This window comes from Xenopus laevis, chromosome 4L, assembly GCF_017654675.1.
Source record: "Xenopus laevis strain J_2021 chromosome 4L, Xenopus_laevis_v10.1, whole genome shotgun sequence".
NCBI lineage: Eukaryota > Metazoa > Chordata > Amphibia > Anura > Pipidae > Xenopus > Xenopus laevis.
In genome coordinates, this window is record NC_054377.1 from 152,659,317 (window position 1) to 152,686,051 (window position 26,735).

Here is a 26,735-nt window from a genome sequence, read left to right on the forward strand (position 1 = left end):
GTGATTTCTGCCCTTTACAGCACAAAACGCAGCGCTGTGTCAACAATGTATTTTTCAGATACATTTTTGCCCTTGATCCCCCTCTGGCATGCCACTGTCCAGGTCGTTGCACCCTTTAAACAACTTTAAAATCATTTTTCTGGCCAGAAATGTCTTTTCTAGCTTTTAAAATTCGCCTTCCCATTGAAGTCTATGGGGTTCGCGACGTTCGCGGACCGTTCGCATTTTTGACGCAAGTTCGCGAATATGTTCGCGAACATTTTTTCCGACGTTCGCTACATCCTTACTCCCTGGAAACAACCTTAGTTAGCCCATAGCCATCCTAATGTGTTACCTTCAGGGGATTGGTCCAGGGGAGTGTGGTTTGATGCCATTGCATTGTTGCCAGTGTTTAAATATGAAATGACCAAAGTTTATACATATTAAATACTAAAAATGATCAGGATTTTGGGTAACTGTGTATATAAGTCCCCCCTGGAGGCAGCAGTACAATAAACCTAATACACCTGCAATTGGATCCATTAACCCCGCAGACAGCAGAATTGTTCCTGAAAATATACATTTCTGCCCCTGGATCAGCTTGCTACAGTATATATAATGTAAAGGCCAGTGTAAAATATTAACCAGTCTGTCTGTCCCTGTGGGAGTATTTTTAGCTCCAGACTCAGCTGCCCTCCCCTCGCCTATCAGCACCTTCCCCATGTTGTTCCACCAGACAAGGGAATCGCTACTACTATACAGACCCGCAGATAATAACATGAGCGTGACTAGGGGAGAGACCCAGGAGAGCCAGTACCAAACTACATTATTTCTCTGTACATGGGGAACACGGAGAGAAGCATGAGCAGAGTAAATACCACCATGTACATTTATTAGCCCAAAATTATGCTCAGGTCACCTAGCATGGCCCCCATTGGCCAGTGGCTTTTCCACTGACTAGCAAATCAATTTAGAGGTTTATGGTACTCAAAGACTTATGGCCAGTTAGAACCAATCACAGCTGATCTCCCATTATATATACCCTTCCCTTCTGCTCACATTTATTATCCAGAGAGATGTGCCTGGACTTATTCCTTGAGTATTATCCAGAGAGATGTGTCCTGCCCCTATTTCTTGAGTATTATCCAGAGAGACGTGTCCTGCCCCTATTTCTTGAGTATTATCCAGAGAGATCTGTCCTGCCCCTATTTCTTGAGTATTATCCAGAGAGATGTGTCCTGCCCCTATTTCTTGAGTATTATCCAGAGAGATCTGTCCTGCCCCTATTTCTTGAGTATTATCCAGAGAGATGTGTCCTGCCCCTATTTCTTGAGTATTATCCAGAGAGATGTGTCCTGCCCCTATTTCTTGAGTATTATCCAGAGAGATGTGTCCTGTCCCTGTTTCTTGAGTATTATCCAGAGAGAGATGTGTCCTGCCACTATTGCTTGAGTATTATCCAGAGAGATGTGTCCTGGCCTTATTTCTTGAGTATTATCCACAGGCCCGGATTTGTGGAAAGGCCACCTAGGCCCGGGTCTAGGGTGGCAGGATTTTAGGGGGGCGGCATGCTGCCCAACCACACCCACATTGGTTCAAAAACACTGGGGATGCGCCGGAGATACAATCATTTTTTAAATTTCCCTTTGCGCCAATCCCCATTGTTCCAGTCCAGATGATGAAAATTTGCACTAATAAAGGGAGGGGACAGGGGCGTCGAACAGCAGTGAGCCTAGGGGTGCCCACTATGTAAATCCGGCCCTGATTATCCAGAGAGATGTGTCCTGCCCCTATTTCTTGAGTATTATCCAAAGAGATGTGTCCTGCCCCTATTTCTTGAGTATTATCCAGAGAGATGTGTCCTGCCCCTACTTCTTGAGTATTATCCAGAGAGATGTGTCCTGCCCATACTTCTTCAGTATCATCCAAAGAGATGTGTCCTGCCCCTATTGCTTGAGTATTATCCAGAGAGACGTGTCCTGACCCTATTTCTTGAGTATTATCCAGAGAGATGTGTCCTGCCCCTATTTCTTGAGTATTATCCAGAGAGATGTGTCCTGCCCCTATTGCTTGAGTATTATCCAGAGAGACGTGTCCTGCCCCTATTTCTTGAGTATTATCCAGAGAGATGTGTCCTGCCCCTACTTCTTGAGTATTATCCAGAGAGATGTGTCCTGCCCCTATTGCTTGAGTATTATCCAGAGAGACGTGTCCTGCCCCTATTTCTTGAGTATTATCCAGAGAGATGTGTCCTGCCCCTATTTCTTGAGTATTATCCAGAGAGATGTGTCCTGCCCCTATTTCTTGAGTATTATCCAGAGAGATGTGTCCTGCCCCTATTTCTTGAGTATTATCCAGAGAGATGTGTCCTGCCCCTATTTCTTGAGTATTATCTAGAGAGATGTGTCCTGCCCCTATTTCTTGAGTATTATCCAGAGAGACGTGTCCTGCCCCTATTTCTTGAGTATTATCCAGAGAGATGTGTCCTGCCCCTATTTCTTGAGTATTATCCAGAGAGATGTGTCCTGCCCCTATTTCTTGAGTATTATCCAGAGAGATCTGTCCAGCCCCTATTTCTTGAGTATTATCCAGAGAGATGTGTCCTGCCCCTATTTCTTGAGTATTATCCACAGAGATGTGTCCTGCCCCTACTTCTTGGGTATCATCCAAAGAGATGTGTCCTGGCCTTATTTCTTGAGTATTATCCAGATAGATGTGGCCCCTAGTTTGATGCTCCTGGCTCTAGCCCCTACTTGTGAAAGACTCATAATTTTCATCATCTTGTTAATCACTAGTTCTTGGCATTTCCTTACTACAGAGAGGATTATTCCTGACACTTCCATTAATATGTGAGAGCTACGGATGTGGCAGGCAAATGAGTTGAGCCCCCTGTGGTGTGATCACTGTATTTGGTTGCCCTGCTATTATGGAGCCATTAGTACAGTATATATTGTTGGCCCCTGCGCTGAGGCAACAGAACTGCCCTTCCATACTGACAGCAGGGAATCACTGTGTATGGCAGACACTGCAGTGTCATTTGGGAGCCAGAAGCCAGGGCACTTTAGGGATATGGGCCCCAGGGTGGGCCAGAGAGGGCACCTTGTGGGAACTCCCCCCAGACAGTTAGGGTGGTAGCTACATAAGGGTGCCACCTGGCCAGTACAAATGATGTTTGATGCCAATGCTACTAACAGACAAGAAAGATAAAAATATAGGAAGTCTAGTATATATATATATACACTTCCATCTGTTGAAGAGAAAGTGAAGAGTGAATTTGCTGTGTAAAGGGAAAGTAGGACAATACTGGGAAACCTGTGGGACAAATACAGAGGCCTCTTAATATTTCCATTACAGAAATATAAAAAATGAAAGTATAGTTGCCCTTTATAAATCTCTGCAAGGTGGATTCTGACTCCAGAGCTGAGATCATTATTCAGGGTGGTGCAAGAGAAAGAAGCCAATAGCTTTCAGTTGACATAATGCAACATCTGTGGGACAGGCAGGAGCAGGGGGTTGCAGGGGGTTGCAGGGAGTTCATTCAGGGCATGATGTTTCCGGATGGGAGTGTTTGTGGGATTTATAAATTGCTGAGTGGCCTCTTCTGCAGGGCTGGAGCTGCATCTGGGGAATATTATGCTGTAATATCTGTAGTATGTGCAAACTATAGTCATACAACACCCAAGAGCAGACACCCTATTTATTAACGTTATCAGCCTCCCTGGCACGAAACCTTCATTTTCCTGACTTCACAGAAAAAAAACCCATTCATTGTGCAAGAGGAAAAGGATGGGGGCGCTTAAAGGGGAACTAAATCCAAGAACAGTTTTTGCCTAATAAAAAAAATAATTCTAAGCAACTTTCCAATATTTTGGTATTTTCTCCCTCTTCCTGCACAGCTGGTTCTAACATATGAAACAATGTAGCAGGTCTGTGCATCAGTTAGGTGCTGCTACATTGTTGCAGACATTTTCTGTCATTATGAATATTTCCCATCATGCTGTGTGATGTACCGATGTGGCTGGGGGGTTTGGGCCCCTCAATGATCAAAACACGGGGGTTTGGGCCCCTCAATGATCAAAACACGTGTTCATAGTAGTAATACTGCTGGGGAGACTTTTGGGGGATCTATGGGGGAAATGGCATCTGTCTGGTCTGCCCCAGTAGCCACAGGAATAGAGTCTGGGGAAAAGCCCTTGTGTTAATATGATTTCTGTTCAGCGCAATACTAACCATATGGGTTCAGCTTTAAAGGGCACCTATCACAGCCAAAATCAAACACATATTAACAATCTGACCAGTACAAGCTAAACACGTTTAATCAAACTACATATATAGTTTTTGGAAAAAAACTGCAGGTTTTAAAAAAATCCCTTTCTTTGTCAAATGGGTTCTTTCACTGAGGGAGGCCATACTGTGACTATAGCAGAGACTCTAATATGCAAATTTCAGGAGCATGCTCAGATTGTAACACTGCTTTGAGTATTCTACCCAGAATGCTTAGCTTTAGTAAACTCCTCCACTAGAAGTATCAGGATATTTCCCTATCTTGTCCCCTGCTGGTGATGTCATTATGCAAATGAAGGGCACACAGTAACTTCCAGCAGGGGGCAGCACTACTGAACAGCAACTAACACACAGGTTTGGATGATTTGAAAATAGCTTAGAAGGGTTGACAAGCAACAAGGAATTTGAACTGAGCATGTGTGAGATTTCAGAGCTACAGTTGGCTGTGAAGATATAGGTAGGAGGAGCCAGTGAAATCCAAGATGGCTGCCTCAGCTAGAACTGCAGGGGAGATAGGGGAGATCTTGCAGAAGGAATAGTGAGCTGATCATTTACATTATACAAACAATTCTAACTGTTTTAAAAAACTTTTAGTATGTTATAGAATGGCTATTTCTAAGTAACTTTTCAATTGGTCTTCATTATTATTTTTTTTTGTAGTTTTCATATTATTTACCTTCCTTTTTTTGGCTCTGGCAGAAGATTTCTAAAAAGTTACAGATCATTTCCTGGCCACACGGGAAAGTGGGTTTCCTGCTTGTCATGTGATCATTTTTTACTTCCCACCCAAGAAGGTTTGTAGCATAAGTCTCACATCAGAATAACCCGCTACTGAAACAGATTTATCCTGAGCACTTAGTACTGATACCGTCTGATTAGATTGTAACAGCCAATAATCTGCCAACAAACACCCGGCCTATTGAGTGCAGCAAATGGAACACTGATACTGGTTTAACATTCCAAGGGGCTTATTTATCATCCTGTGTACAAAATGGAGTGAAGCATTACCTGTTCACCAGAGCAACCAATCAACAATTTGATTTCAAAAGTCAGAAAACAAAAGCAAATATCTTGTTGGTTGCTATGAGCAACATCACCGGTAATGTTTTGCTCCACTTTTTACATAAATGTAAATAGACTCCTAAGTTTTGTTGGGTTTGAGGGACATATTTGGCATTTGAAACTGTACCCACATTAACAACTTGCCAAAAAGGAAGGGCTCAGCAAGTATGGCTAGAGAACCAGTCTGAAGGTCAGTTAGGGGGGAGATTTGGGGTGAGTGTTTATTTGTACCCTGGGTACCCCTGGAACTATAGCAGGGTGACTGTTACCCCAATGTTTCTATATATCTGTAACCTTGTTATGAGCTAAGGGGACCCAGCCTGAAGGTCAGTTAGGGGGAGATTAGGGGTGAGTTTTTATTTGTGCCCTGGGTACCCCTGGAACTATAGCAGGGTGACACCCCAATGTTTCTATATATCTGTAACCTTGTTATGAGCTAAGGGGGCCCAGTCTGAAGGCCAGTTAGGGGGGAGATTTGGGGTGAGTGCTTATTTGTACCCTGGGTACCCCTGGAACTATAGCAGGGTGACACCCCAATGTTTCTATATATCTGTAACCTTGTTATGAGCTAAGGGGACCCAGCCTGAAGGTCAGTTAGGGGGAGATTAGGGGTGAGTTTTTATTTGTGCCCTGGGTACCCCTGGAACTATAGCAGGGTGACACCCCAATGTTTCTATATATCTGTAACCTTGTTATGAGCTAAGGGGGCCCAGTCTGAAGGCCAGTTAGGGGGGAGATTTGGGGTGAGTGCTTATTTGTACCCTGGGTACCCCTGGAACTATAGCAGGGTGACACCCCAATGTTTCTATATATCTGTAACCTTGTTATGAGCTAAGGGGGTCCAGTCTGAAGTTCAGTTAGGGGGAGATTTGGGGTGAGTGTTTATTTGTACCCTGGGTACCCCTGGAACTATAGCAGATGACACCCCAATGTTTCTATATATCTGTAACCTTGTTATGAGCTAAGGGGGCCCAGTCTGAAGCACAGTTAGGGGGAGATTTGGGGTGAGTGTTTATTTGTACCCTGGGTACCCCTGGAACTATAGCAGGGTGACTGTTACCCAAATGTTTCTATATATCTGTAACCTTGTTATGAGCTAAGGGGGCCCAGTCTGAAGGTCAGTTAGGGGTAGATTTGGGGTGAGTGTTTATTTGTACCCTGGGTACCCCTGGAACTATAGCAGGGAGACACCCCAATGTTTCTATATATCTGTAACCTTGTTATGAGCTAAGGGGGCCCAGCCTGAAGGTCAGTTAGGGGGAGATTTGGGGTGAGTGTTTATTTGTACCCTGGGTACCCCTGGAACTATAGCAGGGAGACACCCCAATGTTTCTATATATCTGTAACCTTGTTATGAGCTAAGGGGGCCCAGTCTGAAGGTCAGTTAGGGGGAGATTTGGGGTGAGTGCTTATTTGTACCCTGGGTACCCCTGGAACTATAGCAGGGAGACACCCCAATGTTTCTATATATCTGTAACCTTGTTATGAGCTAAGGGGGCCCAGTCTGAAGGTCAGTTAGGGGGAGATTTGGGGTGAGTGCTTATTTGTACCCTGGGTACCCCTGGAACTATAGCAGGGTGACACCCCAATGTTTCTATATATCTGTAACCTTGTTATGAGCTAAGGGGGCCCAGTCTGAAGGTCAGTTAGGGGGAGATTTGGGGTGAGTGTTTATTTGTGCCCTGGGTACCCCTGGAACTATAGCAGGGTGACTGTTACCATGGTTCCACACCTTTTAAAGCTCATTATAGTTAATAATTGACATGGACCAAATGTTGCAGCTTAGGTTAGTCAAAAAGTTGGGAAATGCTATGGGAATGAACATGCAGGGAAAGGAGGGGAACAAATTTGAGGTATAAAAGCCGCATATAGAATCAAAGGGGGGGATAGTTGAGAAACTGACAGCCCTTTCTACTGATCAGCTGAGAATAATGGATTAGCTGAATAGGGAAGGATGTGGCTCAACTAAAATGGGGCAATATTCAGCTAATATTGGGCAACGTCGGTTAAACCTGAGGTATTCCCCCACCTCAAAGAAAGCTTAGAAAATACCCCAATGTGAATCAGCCTCCAATCATGAAAGAAAAATCACTATGGCAGCTTCAGTAATATAAATGTGTATAAAGTACTAAGTAACTTAACCCCTAATGGAACAAGAGCAGGAAGATAAATTTAAGCTTTTCCATTGCATCCTATTAGTCAAATCACATAGGAATTAATTGGTATTTGTGTTACATTCAATGGGACCCCAGTGCAGCACAGTAATACTCGTAGATGAATGAATAGAAACACTAGAGAGTAAAGAATATAGCAAAGAATAAAGGGAAAGTGTACATTTCATATCAGTAGGTCAAAATGAGCACAGAACAGTCTCAGGGACCTGTGGGTACAATACATTTTTACAGCCAGTGGTGCAACCCAACAATGATCAGAATTTCCCTTTACTCCCAATGGGCCGATAAGATCTGAATGTTGAAACAGAAGTAAAAGGAACAATAGTGTCTCGTTGGCCCAATAAAACCTGTTTCAGTGGGTCCTGAATGCACCAAACTCAACAACTGCACATTCTAGAGCAGTAACCCATAGTAACCAATCAGCAGTTAGATCTGATGGGACCGCAGTTTGACTGAAGAAAGTAAAGTCTGACTGGATAAAATATAAATCGTCTGAAGACAAATGTGGCCATAGACGTAGAGATCCGCTCGCTTGGTGATGTCGCCAAACGAGCGGATCTCTTCCCAATAAGCTCACATTGAAGTGGCCGATATCGGGCTGATCCGATCATGGGCAATAGGGAATATTGGGGAGAGATCCTCTTGTTTGGCTCATAATGGATCCAATACGGGTGGTCAGATCGCGGGACTACATATACGCACAAATGCGGCCGTGATCCAACAGGATTTTTTAACCTGCCCGATCGAGATCTGGCCGACTTTCAGCCAGATATCAATTGGGAAAGCCCCACACGCGGGCCAATAAACTGCTGACTGTCGGCAGCTTTCATCGGCCCATGTATGGGGGCTTTGTAAAAGAAACATTGCCAAATTTGGGGTTATACAATTCTAAACAAATGGAAGAAACACAGGCAAGCAGAGGTTTCTCCTGTGTGATGTCCCTCGCTTCTCAGGTTAGAACATTAACCAGTTGTTTGATACATGACTTAACTGGGCCAATGCTGGTATTTATTAACCTTCTAAGTCTGTATCCCACCAACAGCCACTGAGCATGTGCAGCTCCCCGGACAACATGATGGAGGAGACCAAATAAGTTCAATAAAGATTTTCATTTTCAGCCTAATCCCCTGTCACTAGCCAATAACAATGGCCCTATTGGTACTGGACTGTTGTGAATACGGGTACTGTACTCAGCATGTTGGTGAGCTCACCAGGGCAGTGTGAACTCTTTTACTTCTTTACTAACTGAGCTTGCAGCAAACAGTCAAGTTCAGCGGATCACTGAGATCAAAGTGCGAGTGCACAATCATCACAAGGGTTTATAGAACAGGGGATTCTCACACGGCTGTAGCTTTGGGCAGGGGGAGGGAAGCTGAAACTTTCCAGTAAGTTCATGAAATCCAGGGAATTTCCCCCAGGACACAGGACTCTAACGTCAGTGTTTGTAGCACCACTCAGATACACGCCTGGAAACTAGGGTTGCCACCTGGCCGGTATTTTACCGGCCTGGCTAGTAAAAATGATGGTTGAACCCAATGTTATTTATAGGGAAAAAAGATTATTTATATAGGAAGGTCAGTGATCCCAATGTTATTAATAGGGAATAAAGATAAATATATAGGAAGGTCAGTGATCCCAATGTTATTAATAGGGAATAAAGATAAATATATAGGAAGGTCAGTGATCCCAATGTTATTAATAGGGAATAAAGATTAATATATAGGAAGGTCAATGATCCCAATGTTATTAATATGGAATAAAGATAAATATATAGGAAGGCCAGTGATCCCAATGTTATTAATAGGGAATAAAGATAAATATATAGGAAGGTCAGTGATCCCAATGTTATTAATAGGGAATAAAGATAAATATATAGGAAGGTCAGTGATCCCAATGTTATTAATAGGGAATAAAGATAAATATATAGGAAGGTCAGTGATCCCAATGTTATTAATAGGGAATAAAGATAAATATATAGGAAGGCCAGTGATCCCAATGTTATTAATAGGGAATAAAGATAAATATATAGGAAGGTCAGTGATCCCAATGTTATTAATAGGGAATAAAGATAAATATATAGGAAGGTCAGTGATCCCAATGTTATTAATAGGGAATAAAGATAAATATATAGGAAGGTCAGTGATCCCAATGTTATTAATAGGGAATAAAGATAAATATATAGGAAGGCCAGTGATCCCAATGTTATTAATAGGGAATAAAGATAAATATATAGGAAGGCCGGTATTTTTTTCCAGAAAAGGTGGCAACCCTACTAGAAACACACATGTGAGCAGAAGCCTCTAGGCACCTACACATTATCCATGCACAGGATTCCGTGGCACACTTACTGCTCACTGTCAGTACATAAGTGTGTGTGGCACATTAGTATTATTAGTATTAGTATATTGAGTGTGGGACACTGTATATACTGACATACAGAGGTTATAGTGAGAATATATATATATGTGTGTGTGTCAGCTCTCTTTCCAAAACTTTAAGTCAAGGTGCACAATCAATATAATTTGTATAATTTTCAATAAGAACAGCACATGTGATTGAACACATTTTTTTTCAGTTAACTTTCTGTTTGTTTTACAAAATTTGGCAGGTTATGAAAGTTTGAAAATATTTCTCCTTATCTAAACTGTGTTTTTGTGTCTCAAAATTGTTATTTGCACCTGTTAGCTGTTCTGGGCTCTCTGCTAAAAGCCAATTAAGTGAGAAACTTTGTTTCTTTTTCTGGCTGTTCAGTGCAGAGAAAAGAGGGACTTTCCAGTACAAATGAGGGACTGCGGGTTGAGCTGTCAAAAGAGGGACTGTCCCTCCGAAAAAGGGACAGTTGGGAGGTATGCTAGTATAGCGTATATACACTAAGAGACCAGCTATATATATATACACACACACACAGACAGACGTATAGTGGTACCAATGTCTCTCACCTCTGAATCCCGCAGTGCCAAGTTCTCCCCTGGTCTCAGCCCATTCAGCTCCAAGGATTCCCCCATGGCAGTGACTTTCTGGCCCAATGCCCACTGGACGCTGGTGCATAAAACCCACTGGGTCCTGGTGCCGCTTTCCTTTGCCACCTCCCTGTCAGTGCCGCTATGTGAGTCAGTGAGGGGAGGTACAAAGCTGTAGAGATGGGGAGAAGCCTTCAGCTCCTGGCAGTGCCAGTGTGGGTGCCACCCAGCTCCTACTGTTACTCCTCAGATACCCCAAGATAGAAACACTGGGTGCAAGTGGGATCTACCCAAAAATCTTTGTCCTGTGCCTAGAATTGCACTGCCTTTATCTAGTTGTGCCAACACTTTCACATTCAGCTTCCTCATAAAAACTCATCATCATCTGTGTCCCTCCCCATATACTGCTCTCAGCCCTCCCCTGTGCCGTCAGCCCTCCTCCATTCTCTACCTCCCTCGTCCCTCCTCCATTCTCTATCTCCCTCCTCTATAGGCTGGCAGGGTAAAGAGCCATGCAGGGGATTCCTCTGTCCGTGTGACTGTCCCCCTGCCGTCTGTCTGTCACCAACACTTCCTCCCCCTCCTTTTGTCTCGTCAGCCCACAGCGCAACTGCCAAAAACTACACAAGCACTCGCAGCACATGTTAAACGGGTTGTTCACCTTTAAATTAACTTTTAGTAGGATGTAGAGAGGGATATTCGGAGACAATTTGCAATTGGTTTGCATTTTTTATTATTTGTGGTTTTTGACTTATTTAGCTTTTTATTCAGCAGCTCTCCAGTTTGCAATGTCAGCCCTCTGGTGGCTAGGGTCCAAATTCCCCAAGCAACCATGCATTGATTTGAATAAGAGACTGGAATATGAATAGGAGAGGGACTGAATAGTAATAACAAGTAGCATTAACAATACATTTGTAGCCTTACAGAGCATTTGTTTTTTATATGGGGTCAGCGACCCCCATTTGAAAGCTGGAAAGAGTCAGAGAAAAAAGGCAAATCATTTAAATAATGAAGACCAAATGAAAAGTGGCTTAGAATTGGCCATTCTATAACATATTTAAAGTTAGTAACCTGCCCATTAAGCCACTAAAAATTCGTTTCCTTGCTTGTGCTGCCCCTCATTGAAATACATTAGCAATTATTTACTTTACTAAGATGCTAGAGCACTTTGGGGTGCAAGTGCGGGCCCCTCATTGCTCATGTCTGGACTGAGAAGCAGAATAGGCCCTTCCATTTCAAGTACACAGAGGCCCAAACAGCCCCCCACCGGCCTAATAAATAGTGAGTGTCCATGGCATCTTACAGCAGCCCCTCTGGCATTTGCCAGTACCCATAGATTGCCAGTCCAGGCCTGCTTGTGGCCCAGGGAATGCTGCTCTCCTCCTCATCTCAATAGGGCCCAGAGCTGTCAATTCTGCAATGGTGTGGAATGATGTGTGTGTTAGGGGAGCAGAATTTATTGAAAGCAGTGGGTGCCAGTATGAGAGGGTGCCAAAGGAGAGGTGCTTAGTGATGCCACCCGCCACCTTATCAACTGAGTGTGTGACTTCTGCCTGGTGTGAAGTGTGTCAGTAGCCACCAGATGGGGATCAGCAACCCTACGGGTAAGGTCACACCTGGAGATTCGGGGAGATTTAGTTGCCCGGCGACTAATCGCCTCATCTCCCCAAAGTGCTTCCCCGTGTCTTCATCGTGCGGCAACTTTGGAAAACAAAGCACCGCAGGCGTTTTTTCATTGTAGCAGGCGGAAGATAGGGGGAAGCAGTTTGGGGAGATTAGTTGCCCCAAAGAAGAGGTGATAAGTCGCCGAGGGACTAAATCTCCCCGAATCTCCAAGTGTGACCTTCAGTGACGGACTGGGATTCCAGGGGCCCACCAGAAAACCTTAGACCTTGGGCCCACTTTCCAAACTATTATTCCTCTTCACTCTGCCTTTTTATTCTCCTAGTCTTTTATATCTACTTGCCATACTATATTCTTCCATTATTAGGCCTATTTTCCCATAAAGAAGTAGGGAATGAGCAAAATAGGGAAATGGTTAGAATCAAGAGGGCCCATTGACACGTGGGCCCCCGGGAGTTTTCCTTGTATCCCGGTGGGCCAGTCCGACACTGGAGACCTTACCCTAAATGTAACACACAGAAAACAGCAGGACACCATACACTGGGGCAGAAAGAAAGGGGAAACATTCATAGAAATATAACCAATATAATAATATGTACTGGAATAAACAGGGAACAAACAAAAAAACTAATACAGCAGAAGGTAAAAATATTGTGTTTGAACGAAGGAAATGGGAACATGAAAAAAATAGCTTGAAATAGAATTCAGGGATGTTCATTCCGCAGTGAAACATACATCATAGGAGGATTTAGAGGGAAGAAAAGTTTGGGGAACTGCTTGTGTATGTGTGCTGAGCTTATGCTTTGAATCTATGTATTTTCTGAAGTGATCTTACTGGCATGTCTGGGGTTAAAGTGGTGCACAAAAGCCATTTCTGCAGTGATCTTATTGGCATGTCTGGAATTAAAGTATTTCTTATCCCTTTGTCTAATTCAGTATCCCAAAACTCAGAACAGACGCTAAAAGGTTCTGGTTGTGGCTCACACTTCTGCCCTTTGCTACTCGGATGCCGCCAGGATTTAAAGTGAGAGAACCGAGGTGAGAGTTCTGGCCAGGCAGGGGGACTGGAATGTGTGACAGAAGGATCGGGGTGAGAGGAAAGTGTAGTCGAGGAAATAGGCCGGGGTCATACAGCGCAGGACAGAATTAGGATCAGGAAGAATAGATCCAGAATGAGGCCGTGGCACCTTTAATTCTTTGAATTTCGCGCCAAGCGTGATGACATCATGTGGCCAAGAATAAGAAACCAGCAAGAACGCACGCAGGAGCGAGCACACAAGTTTATGGAAGATATGGAGGTCCCCACTGTTACACTAGACCACCTGCTTTACTAATGTCCATTTGGGAGTGGCATCAGAAAAGGCACACGGGCCACAATCACCCCTGGCAACAGCATCTGACCAGGCATTGGCTTCAGGGTTCCCTTCTAGTCCAGCACCAATAGACATAATGCACTTGCACCCAGGGGCGTAACTACCGGGGGAGCAGGGGGTGCAACTGTGCCAGGGCTCGCACCCCGGTACGTGCGCGCTGCAGCCGGCTGGATTCGTCTGCAGCCGCAGAGAAAAATCACACGGACGAGAGTGGGGGTGGGCCCAGCTGCACGGCCCGCACCAGGGCCCGCCCCACCTAGTTCCGTTACTGCTTGCAATTAAAGATTTGGGCACAGGAGTCCCTCAGACAATGAAAACCGGAAATTGCACCAGACAGACTTCTGAGTCTGATTTACATGGTAATTGCTTTCAAAATTCCACTTTGCTCACTGAGCTTCCATATGTGAGTGACACCTCATGTCTCCAAGTGACGGCAATTTAGTTCTTTATTTTTGCAAGTCAAGTGTATTTCTACATTGAGAACCTTCTCCCTCCTGTGTCCAACTGGGGTATTACAACTCTCAGTGTTTTAGTGAACTGGGTCTGAATTAATTGCCATAACTCTTATGAATAGTCCTTCTAGTAGTTGTTCCCAAATTATCGGGCTGTCCTGCCGGTGAGTCAAGAGCAGTCAGGGGGAGATTTGGGGTGAGTGTTTATTTGTGCCCTGGGTACCCCAGGAACTATAGTAGGGTGACTGTTACCCCAATGTTTCTATATATCTGTAACCTTGTTATGAGCTAAGGGGCCCAGTCTGAAGGTCAGTTAGGAGGAGATTTGGGGTGAGTGCTTATTTGTACCCTGGGTACCCCTGGAACTATAGCAGGGTGACACCCCAATGTTTCTATATATCTGTAACCTTGTTATGAGCTAAGGGGGCCCAGTCTGAAGGTCAGTTAGGGGGAGATTTGGGGTGAGTGCTCATTTGTGCCCTGGGTACCCCTGGAACTATAGCAGGGTGACTGTTACCCCAATGTTTCTATATATCTGTAACCTTGTTATGAGCTAAGGGGGCCCAGTCTGAAGGTCAGTTAGGGGGAGATTTGGGGTGAGTGCTTATTTGTACCCTGGGTACCCCTGGAACTATAGCAGGGTGACACCCCAATGTTTCTATATATCTGTAACCTTGTTATGAGCTAAGGGGGCCCAGCCTGAAGGTCAGTTAGGGGGAGATTTGGGGTGAGTGTTTATTTGTGCCCTGGGTACCCCTGGAACTATAGCAGGGTGACACCCCAATGTTTTTATATATCTGTAACCTTGTTATGAGCTAAGGGGGCCCAGTCTGAAAGTCAGTTAGGGGGAGATTTGGGTGAGAGTTTTTTTGTACCCTGGGTACCCCTGGAACTATAGCAGGGTGACACCCCAATGTTTCTATATATCTGTAACCTTGTTATGAGCTAAGGGGGCCCAGTCTGAAGGTCAGTTAGGGGGAGATTTGGGGTGAGTGCTTATTTGTACCCTGGGTACCCCTGGAACTATAGCAGGGTGACACCCCAATGTTTCTATATATCTGTAACCTTGTTATGAGCTAAGGGGGCCCAGTCTGAAGGTCAGTTAGGAGGAGATTTGGGGTGAGTGCTTATTTGTACCCTGGGTACCCCTGGAACTATAGCAGCAATATTGTAGGGGACACAAGGGGTCATGAAGCTCAGGTAAGTGACAGCAGCACAGAGCATGTGCTGGGAATCAGCAAAAAAAGTATATGGGGGCTACAGGGGACATCTTCAGGGGCACATATCTTAAAGGGATGTAGGGGCCCTGGGTGAGTGGAAAGGCATAAAAGATAAGGTGGGTCATTTTAACCTAATTTATCAGCTGTAGTTCTTGTTAATATTGTATAACTTACATTGTTTTATGGGGGGAGGGGATATGGGTTGTAATTGTACAAGTAACTTCAGGTGGGACAAGGTGGTCTCTGTTCCTGCCAATCAGTCTGTATAGTTGGATTTTAATCTTGCTCTCCTTTGAGTTAAAGTGGTGGTTCACCTTTAAGGTAACTTTTTATGGCATGAGAATCGTCTCGGCTTGATAAAATCCACGTGTCCACCGTTTGCTGTTTTTAATTAATGTTTTTTATGGACATAGTCCAGCACTGCCAGCAGTACAGCTGAGCAGTGGGTGTGTATGCGAATGAGCGCATATTACTGGCAGAAATCATTAAAAGTTACATTTTAAGTTCTGTTTCACAAATGTATTGTTATTACCTATCCTTCTATTCAGACCTCTCCTATTCATATCACAAAGTTTTCCGATTTCTTTTTTTGGAAACTTTGTGACTTTCGGTGCATGCGCAGTAGAGCTGAACCGGCAAATACTCCTACTGCGCTTACGCCGCCAAACGCTGGGCAATCCAGGAAGAAGAGCACACGGGAGAAGATGGCGTCTGTGAACTCCGTGGACAGGACCTGCGCCGAGGGGTAAGTAGCAACTTAGGGGTATTTGCCTGGGGGAGAGGTGGGCCAGGGGGAAGGAGGGCAAAACAGGGGAGGGGGGAGGGATTTTAGCACCAAAGGGGTTTAGTTCTCCTTTAAGGTTTTTAACGCTGCTTAACACTTAATTCACACGTAACACATAGATCACATGCAACATGGGGGCACATTTTTTAAAAAGTTGATAAGGGGTTGTTATTTTACTACTGGTAGCAAACAGCATTTCTTTTTCTCTTTCCTCGGTCTGCTAATTAAGGGGGAGGAGTTAATCAGGTAAATTCTTTGTGTTCTGTGGTTTGAAACCTTTAAAGAGATACAGATACCAGAAATTAAACTCTTTTTTACATCTATCATAATATTGCCTTTGAAAGCTACTTCTAACTTTTCTACTTCTAAGTATTTGCCCAATGCTTTTACATTACCTGTCTGATGCCCCATGTTCCTGTATGAGGAGGCTGCCATATTTGTTCAGCAGGAGTCTGTTATCATCAGTAACTCTAACTGGCAGGCTGAGATGGGACAGTCAGGTTTGCAGGTTTAGGAACTTCAACTAACAATAAATTTACAAAAACAAACCTCTCCGCAAAAAATGATCAGCATGACTTATAGGTAACTTTTAATATACTTTCAAATTTTAAAAAGTAGTTTTTTAGAATCAGTATCACTTTAAGTCTGTCTAAATAACAAATAAAAAACAAACAAATACAAAAAGTATTTTAGAAGTGATACCTCTCTCTCTTTAGTTGGGTATGCTCCATACAGATACCTAGGGTTGCCACCCCGCCGGTATTTTACCGGCCTAGCCGGTAAAATACCTGCCAAGGCCAGGGCCAGTATTACAAATTTACCGGCAATGTAGCTGCCGGTAAATTTGTAATATGAGCAAAAGGAGCCCTCGGCCTGCCCCCAATCCCCTGCAACTTACCTTTTTTTTTTTGCCTCTTCAGCGTCCGCGGGTCTCCGTCGCGTGGCCACGCCCCTTTTGACATCATGCCCCACCCCTTTTGACGTCACACCCACCCCTTTTGAGGCCCCGCCCCCAGCAGCCGGTAAAATTTTTTATAAAAAGTGGCAACCCTACAGATACCTGACTAAAACAAATATTCCCGGAACTACATCTCTTGTCTTATAGACAACCACCTACTCGGAGGAAAATGATTGTCAGAAGTCTTTTCCTAAAACAACTAAAGCAGCGACATTTTCCTGCAACAGATGTGAAACCTGCAAATTCATCCTGTGCAAAGATGTAAGTGTGCAAAGTTGCAATTCCGAATACACAAAAAGTCTACACCATTCTGGAGCACTATTCGTGCGCTTCATCCAATGAGGAATATATAATTACATGTACTGGGTGCTCTACAGGAGGCAGATACATTGGTGAACAGGACAAAGATTGTGCACAAGGATGAACCATCACAGACATAAAATCAACACCAAATCAACATTTCTGCAGTCAAAATCACAGTCTTCAGGAAATGCAGGTCTTAATTCTAAAAGGGAACTTTAAAACTGAACGGGAAAGGAAGATTTATGAATTCAAATGTATGGAGTTATTTAACACATTTATTTAACACATTAAGACAGGGCCTTAATTTAGGGTCAGGTTTCATGTCACACTATGTGACCTGACTGAATCCAGACTCCTGGACTATTTACAACCCACCCTAATTCATTGTATTATCTCTACATTTGATCTATCTATCAAACCATTTTGGCTGAAGATACTGGGAAGGAAAACTCTGAACTGGTATGTATGGAGCAGACTGACTCTCGGAGCACCCTGAGGACAGTGGCTCTAATACAGGTGGTGGGGGGGAGTGCTAGGAAGGAAAGGCAGGTTCTAGTTATAGGGGATTCAATTATTAGAAAGGTGTATAGGGTAATCTGCCGTACAGACCTTCATGCCAAACAGTCTGCTGCTTGCCTGGTGCTAGGGTTCTATATGTGGTGGAACGAGTAGACAGATTATTGGGAGGGGCTGAGGAAGACCCGGTGGTTGGGGAACACATAGGTACCAATGTCAAAGTTAGAGGAGGTGGCGAAGTCCTCAAGAACAGTTTTAAAAACTAGGTGTAAAGTTGAAGGCGAGGACTTCCAAGGTCCGAGGAGCATCTCATATGTTCAATATGGTACCAGTATTAAATGTATGTTTGCAAATGCAAATGGGAGAGCTGGAGGTGCTGAAGGGAAAATATGATGTGATTGGCTGAAACATGGCTGAATAAGTCTCATGACTGGACAGTTAATATCAGCGGCTATACTTTGTTTCGGAAGGACAGAGGCAATAGAAAAGGAGGAGGGGTACTCAGGATATGGTTCATAAAGTTTTAATAAAAATTCATGTAAACAAGGCTAAAGGGCCTGATGGCATACACCCCCAGGTTCTAAGAGAGCTTAGTTCAGTTTTAGACCAGCCCTTATTTCTGATTTTCTCATATTCGCTTTCATCTGGTATGGTGCCTATGGATTGGAGAAAAGCTGATGTTATTCCAATATTTAAAAAGTGATTATGATTTCAGCCTGGCAATTATAGGCCAGTAAGTCTGACATCTGTGGTGGGCAAATTATTTGAAGGCTTGTTAAGGGATCACATTCAAATTGTTGATGCTGAACAGTGGGGGGGGGGGGGGCATGGGATCTTTTTGGATTTTGCCAAAGCATTTAATACCAGGCTACAGGATCAGGTACAGAGGGTGGTTGTTAATGGTACATTTGCTACTTGGAGTAAGGTTCTTATTGGCGTCCCTCAGGGCTCGGTATTGGGTCCACTTTTATTTAAATTGTTCATTAATGACTTAGGGGAGGGTATTGTAAGTAATGTATCAGTGTTTGCAGATGCCACAAAACTATCAGCCCAATTAATTCCATCCAGGATGTGGCACTTGCAACAGGATCTTGACTAACTGGCAATCTGGGCAGCTAAGTGGCAAATGAGATTCAATGTTGATAAATGTAAAGTCACCTGGGATGTAACAATATCCACTTATACCCTTAATGGGACTGCACTAGGCAAATCCATAATGGAGACGGAGCTTGGAGTCCTTGTAGATAATAAACTTGTCTGTAGCAAGCAATGCCAGTCAGCAGCATCAAGGGCAAATAAGGTCTTGACTTGTATTAAATGGGGCAGAGAGTCACGGGAGGAGGGGGTCCCACTGTATAGAGCACTGGTAAGGCCCCATCTAGAATATGCCCTACAGTTTTGGTCTCCATCACTCAAACAGGACATTATTGTATTAGAGAGGGGACAGAGAAGGGCAACTAAGCTGGTAAAGGGAAAATCTTAGCTATGAGGAAAGACTGGCCAAATTGGGGATGTTCACGCTGGAGAAGAGGCGCTTAAAGGAGAAGGAAAGGCTAAAAATAAATAAAGCTCTAATCATTGGCCGTAAAATGTACATATACATACCATCAGTATTTTTTTCCTACAATTAGTCAGTTATTCTGAAGGTGGAATCAATTTTAAAAAAAGCTTTAAGCTGTTCTGCAATGTATACCTCTGCTGCAGTCCAGAAATTCATCTATTCAGGGCACACGCAGGCGCAGTTAGTTTCTGAGGTGCCCTGTACATGCGCAAAACGTCGAAAGCCTTCCCCAGCATGTAGATGTCACGTGACTTGAAAGGAATTGCTGACCTCGCTGCCCCTGCCTGTTCTAGCTCAAGCACCAGTAGGATTACTGCTGTCCCGTTGCCATGGAGACGTCCCGAAGTTAAGATAAGTTTGGAAGCTACTGCGCTCCTCAGGAGCAGTACACAGAGATACATCAGCTGCATTCAGACAGTCGTCTGTACGAACACAGCATTCAATTTACAAACTGACGTAGTGGGGTCAAATTCTGGCGAGAGCACAGTAGCATTACAGTGGAGGAAGGGAAGTGACGTGCACAGAGGAATATGGCGGCGGCAAACTTTTAAATAGTGGGGATTTTTCAACTAATACTGTGTGAGAATGGTAACGATTTGAAAGTTAATAAGGCAGCGTTTCAGGAGAGGGGGTTAAGATGAACATCTGAGAGGGGGTTTATTTTTAAGGCTTTCCTTCTCCTTCAAGGGGTGATATGATAACTATGTATAAATATATAAAGGGATCATATAATAATCTCTCTAATGATTTATTTACCAGTAGGTCTTTCCAGCTGACAAGAGGTCTCCCATTCCGATTAGAAGAAAAGAGGTTCCGGGTAAATATTCGATAGGGTTTTTTTACATCTGTAAAGATGTGGAATTGTCTCCCTGATACATTAGATAGGTATAAGAAGGGGTTGGATGGTGTTTAGCAAGTGAGGGAATACAGGGATATGGGAGATAGCTCATAGTACAAGTTGATCCAGGGACTGGTCCCATTGCCATTTTGGAGTCAGGAAGGAATTTTTCCCCTCTGAGGCAAATTGGAGAGACTTCAGATGGGTTTTTTTGCCTTCCTCTGGATCAACTGACAGGCAGGTTAAAAGTTCAAAGGTTGAACTTGATGGATGTGTGTCTTTTTTCAACCTTACTTACTATGTTACTACTATGTTAAAGATAAGAAATAAAAAGTAAGAATAACAATAAAATAGTAGCGTCAAACAGCAATCATTTTTTGACTGCTGGGGGTCAGTGACCTCCATTTGAAAGTTGGAGAGTCAGAAGGCAGCGGCAAATAATGTAAAAATGATAAAAAAATAAACAATGAAGATCAAATGAAAAGCTTCTTAGCATTGGCCATTTAAATTGATTCACGTCTCCTATGAAAGGGAACCCATATGTCTGAAACCTTAAGCAATAATTCCATTCTTTACTGATGATGTGCAGATGTCACATTGATGATATTAATATAGAACGCAATACATAAATGCACAAGTATTTAGCAAAAGAAAAGAAGAATGGCTGCATTGTTATTCATCCGCACAGTGATACAGTGGTATAACTAAATGTTACTGGGCCCCACAGCAAATTCAATTTAGGGCCCCAAAACATTGGTAAATTGGCCTATTTATCAAGGTATCAATTGTTCTTCAAATGGATTGCCAGAAATAATCAGGCATTTCTTACAGTGATCCATCTTGTAGTTCCAAAACTGTTAATAAAAACTGTTAAAAAGAAATTGTTCATTAATTACAACCTTGCTGGGCCCCCTATACTCCTGGGCCCCCCTGCAAACGCAGGGTCTGCTTCCTCTGTAGTTATATCCCTGGGTACAGACTATTCATTCATGGATAATTTGGATTATAAATCACACTTGCCATTGACTGCAGAGGACAATACACACTGATTGCAGTTGGTCTTATTGCTTATTTATTTTTTCTTTTTCATTAGCACTGTTGATATGTAAACTGCTATTTGGTTGCTAGCGTCCCACTTACCTTAGTAACCAGGGTGTGGCTTGAATGCCAGACCAGATGAAGAACAGGACAGGGCTTGAATAGACGATAAATAATAATGATGTAATAAATAAGTCCAGCCTCCCAATCAACTTGCTTTTCAAATTTCTGGTTGGCCTGAAAGAGCAAGTAGATATTGATCAGAACCCCCATCAGGCTGAAAGTTTATTTAAGATTAAGATCTGACTCTTGTCTCTCACATTTCCTGCCATAGACCAGTGAGGAAAGGCAGATTTTGGCCTAAAAAAATGTGTATTTGACAGGCAGCATCTATTCTGCTAGTGTTGTGCCAAGGACCTAAATATTCATTAATGAGTATTAATATCCAGGGTCGGGTCGCACCTTTCTGTGGCTCATGATTCGGGGAGGGTGCAGGGCAGTGACGTCATAGGGGCGGGTCAGTGATGCAACTGGACGGGTGGGTTACGTCACAGGGCGGGACAAGATATGTAATGGGGCGGGGCTATGATGTGGCGATTGGCTGATCACCATGTTAATCAAGGGGGATCCTGCTCGGTTTTCCTTATTTGGAAAACCAGGCAGACTGTCTTGACCCGGGCAGTCCTTCTGAGAACTGGGCTGTCAGGGTCAAAACTGGATGGGTGGCAACTTTAATCCAGGGCGCAACTTGCATAAGTGAATGCAATTTACTAACCAGTGGCAAATAGTGCTCAGGGTGTGACTACAGAGGAAGCGGAATCTGCGGCAATGGGGGAGGGGGTAGCGGGAGGTATAGGGGGCTCCATGAGGCCATAATTAATAATTGGTAAAACAGGACAATCTCTGGATATGTTTGGGGCCCTAAAATGAATATGCTGTGGGGCCCAGTAACTAGTTACTAGTATCTAGTTATACCGCTGGTGCTGTCCCCTAATTTTCAGGCGCAAAGTTTATCATTATTTTGGGTGCAACTGTGCTGGAATAGTGGGGAAAAGCATGGCATTTTTGCCCACTTCAGTAAATACCCAGAAGACCAGCATCAGGACTGGGTGTCTGAGGTCCATTGGGGCTGCTGCTCACTCACCTCCCACCAGCCCCCTGATAAGGTAGCCTTTATTGTAGTCACATATATACTATATCTAATATATGCCTGTATACCACTTTAAGAAAAGTCTCTTTCTTGAATAATATTCTATAATATTCTAGGTCAGCATGACATGAGTAGAAAGTCCCCAAACTTCCATCAGGCTTATCATGATTAACAAACATCACCTAATTAATCATACCCCAATCAAGGACTAAACCCATGAGACAGAACTAGGTGAACGGTCATGTCATATTTGTTATTTCTAAACCAGTGGCGTAACTAGACCCCTAAGGGCCCCGGTACAGAAATATACAACTGGGCCCCCCTAAAGGGATTGTTCACCTATGAGTAACAGTATGATGTAGAGAGGGATATTCTGAGACAATTTGCAATTGGTTTTCATTTTATTTTATTTGTTGGTTTTTGAGTTATTTAGCTTTTTATTCAGCAGCTCTCCAGTTTGCAATTTCAGCAATCTGGTTGCTAAGGTCCAAATTCCCCTAGGAACCATGCACTGATTTGAATAAGAGACTTAAATATGAATAGAAGAGTGTGTAAACACACAAATGAGTCTTTAAAAAGTAGTATTTGTTTTTAGATGGGGTCAATAACCCCCATTTAAAAGCTAAAAGATATAGAAGAGGAAGGAAAATAATTCAAAAACAATAAAAATAAATAATGAAGTCCAATTGAAAAGTTTCTTAGAATTTGCCATTATATAACATACTAAAAGTTACATGTAAAAAGGACATGTAAAATTGAGGTTTCACTGTATTATAATGATATAAGGGATAATGTGCCCCCTACTGTAAATGATAAGAATATTAGGAGTCACTGTGGGGTTCTGTGACCATATAAAGGCACAAGGCACAAGGCTGAGTTATACAGGGAACTCTGAGTATCACTCATGTATTATAAGGGATAATGTACCCCCTACTGTAAATGATAAGGATATTAGAAGTCACTGAGGGGTTGTTCTGTGACCATATAAAGACACAAGGCTGCAGGCTGAGTTATACAGGGAACTCTGAGTATCACTCATGTATTATAAGGGATAATGTACCCCCCTACTGTAAATGATAAGGATATTAGAAGTCACTGAGGGGTTGTTCTGTGACCATATAAAGGCACAAGGCTGCAGGCTGAGTTATACAGGGAACTCTGAGTATCACTCATGTATTATAAGGGATAATGTACCCCCTACTGTAAATGATAAGGATATTAGAAGTCACTGAGGAGTTCTGTGACCATATAAAGGCACAAGGCTGCAGGCTGAGATATATATGATACAGTATCTCTCATGTATTATAATGTCAATTTTCAGGATATATATATATAATATATATATATATAGTGGATAATGCACCCCCTACTGTAATTTATAAAGAAATTAGAAGTCACTGAGGAGTTACGCGACCATATAAAAGCACAAGGCCGCAGGCTTTTATACAGGTCACGTAACTCCAAAGTGACTTCCAATATCTTTATAAATTTTGGTAGGGGGTGCATTATTCATTATAAATAAGTAAGAAGTAAATAAGTAAGAAGTTCTTTGCCTCTGATTTATATTATTGTACACAATGCCACACTTACCCTAATATTGACTCTTGAGCATTTTGTATTGCTGCAGGTTGTGGCATAAGGGGAAAGAAGACACGGAGGATGGAAGATGTAGGGGGTGAGCAACACTTGAGATGAATGGAGAGGGATAGAGGGAGTGAAACAGATTGGAGAATGAGGGCACAAGGCTGGAGAGAGATGTAGGTGGGAGGGGCAGACAGAGCGAGACTGAAGAATGACAGGGTGTGGGAGGGACAGAAGGAGCGTGCTGCGTGACTGGAGAAGGAGGGGGGAGCTGAACAGGGAGGAGAGAGACGCAGGCAGATCGACGATCGTCAAAGAAGAGGGGAGGTACGCTGAGGCAGCAAAGGGCGGAACAGCGACGTAACTAGAGGGGGTGGGCGGGCCGCGCAGCCGACCCCGCCCCCCTCCGTATGCCTGCAATTCGTGGCGTGCGAGCTTCCGGGGGGCCCTGAGGGGGTGCGGGCCCTGGCCCAATCGCACCCCCTGCTCCCCCGGTAGTTACGCCACTGTTCTAAACCTAAATACTCTTCTCTAATTGGTTATGGTGGGAAAGCATAATCATTAACTAATTCTGTATGCACTCGACCTATAAATAAACGGTCTGTCCACCAATATGGTAGAACAGAACAAATAAGACTCCTGGTCTGCGTCTGTTCTCTTGCATGTAATCATCCTGCAGCTGACATCCCTTCTTGTACTTATGGATGACCCTAACACCCCCTTGCACACCAATTGGGGATGGGAAAGCACTGGGGGGGGGTGACAAAACTTACAGGTAGGGATTGGGTCTGTGTCAGTGGATCTCATGGGACCGGGGCCCATTGGGTTTTTTCCCCAGTGTTCCACTGGCCCATTCCGACCTGCAGAAGACTCATTTATGACTGTAATTGCATACTTCCCAACGTTTGAAAAATGAAAGAGGGACTAACCGTTTGACCACACCCATTATATAGCCACACCCCTAATTACCATGTCCATTTATACTAAATGTATGTGTTATAACAGTTTTGCTAATGAAAGTGAATTGCCCTTTAAAGGAGAAAAAAATGCCTAAAAATGTCCTATTTTATATAGTGAACTTATTGCACGAGGCTAAAGTTTGAGCTTGTCAATAGCAGCAATGATCCAGGACTTCAAACTTGTCACAGGGGGTCACCATCTTGGAAAGTGTCTGTGACACTCACATGCTCAGTGGGCTCTGATTGGCTGTTGAGAAGCTAAGCTTAGGGCTCGTCACTAATTATCCAGCAGAAAATGAGCTTCCCTGGCTGTAATATAAGCTGATGCTACAGGTTTGCTGATTATTCAATTCTGATGCTAATTGCACTGGTTTCTGTGCTGCCATGTAGTAATTATGTGTATTAATGACTAATCAGCCTTATATTGTGACATTTCTATTCTATGTGTACTGTATATTGTGAGTGGCTCCCTAAGCTCAGTAAGTGACAGCAGCACAGAGCATGTGAATCAGTGAATCAGCAGAAAAGAAGATGGGGAGCTACTGGGGCATCTTTGGAGACACAGATCTTTACTGCTAAAGGGCTGTGGTTGCCTTGGGCTGGTACAGAAGCACAAAACATCATGTACAACATTTCTACCTACTTCTTTAGTTAGGCTTTAGTTCTCCTTTAAGCTGTGAATCTCAGTTCTCCAAAGGGACCTGCTTATCTTGAATGGTTACAATTGTATCTTTGCTTATCTTAAATTGTTACAAAAGTATCTCAGTGCAGCTGCTGAGTGTTCTGGGCCTCTTATTTTAATTAAGTTTCAGAAACGTTGTGTCTTTTTCTGGCATCAGTGCAGGAGATCTAAGAGAAGTTGGGAGGTATGAATTGGTAAAACAGGACAATCTCTGGGTATGTTTGGGGCCCTAAAATGAATATGCTGTGGGGCCCAGTAACATCTAGTTATACTGCTGGTGCTGTTCTCTAATTTTAAGGGACAGAGTTTATCATTATTTGGGGTGTAACTGTGCTGGAATAGTAGGAAAAAATTTGACATTTTTGCACTTTGTCCACTTCAGTGAATACCCAAAAGACCAGCGTTGTCAGGACTGAGTGTCTGAGATCCCCCTCACCCACTAAAGGGCCCTCACTGCCCTCTCACCCCCACCAGCCCCCCTTGCACACCAATTGGGGATGGAAAAGAGTGGGGGGGGGTGACAAAACTCACAGGTAGGTATTGGGTCTGTGTTAGTTGGTCTCATGGGACTGGGGCCCATTGGGTGTCTTCCCAGCATTTCACTGGCCCAGTCTGACCCTGCAGAAGACTCATTTACGACTACAATTTCAGGGTGTAAAGTGTCATTTTGGACATAAATCACCATGTTTTTTTCAATGTCGTTACTGTGGGCCGAGCACAGCGCTGTGTCTAGGGTTGCCACCGTTTCTGGGAAAAAATACCAGCCTTCCTATATTCTTGTAATCTTTTCCTATTAATACATACCTCCCAACTGTCCCGTTTTTAGAGGGACAATCCCTCTTTTGACAGCTCAACCCGCAGTCCCTCGTTTGCACTGGAAAGTCACATTTTTCTCTGCACTGAACAGGCAGAAAAATAAACAAAATTTCTAACTTAATCGGCTTTTGGCAGAGAGCCCAGAACAGCCGCAGCTGCAGATAAGATACTTTTGTAACAATTTTGAGATAAGCGAATAAGTAATTGTAACAATATAAGATAACAGGTCCCTGGGGAGAAGTTAGACTCACAGCTTAAAGGGCAATTCACCTTCATTAGCAAAACTGTAATAACTGGAAAAAAACACAGAAATATGTTCAGACTTTCATAACCTGCCAGATTTTGTATAATGAACATGGTAATTAGGGGTGTGGCCACAAAAATGGGCGTGGTCAAACACATTTCGTGCGGCAACTTTTGAT

The 26,735-nt window shown here is 43.5% G+C and overlaps 1 protein-coding gene across 2 annotated transcripts in view; it reads right to left on the bottom strand.

Annotated features, from left to right (window-relative positions):
* Positions 1-26,735, bottom strand: part of ninj1.L (ninjurin 1 L homeolog) — a 38,532-nt gene that overhangs the window by 11,210 nt on the left and 587 nt on the right. The window contains exon 2 of one of the 2 annotated variants that reach the window (XM_018240403.2): positions 21,228-21,362. Coding sequence is in view for 1 of the 2 variants with exons in the window: in XM_018240405.2 (XP_018095894.1) it covers positions 10,439-10,504 (66 nt within the window). In the remaining variant the exon portion in view is untranslated. Of the gene's footprint in view, positions 1-10,438; positions 10,850-21,227; positions 21,363-26,735 lie in introns of those variants that run through there. The other variant, XM_018240405.2, reaches the window with a different exon arrangement.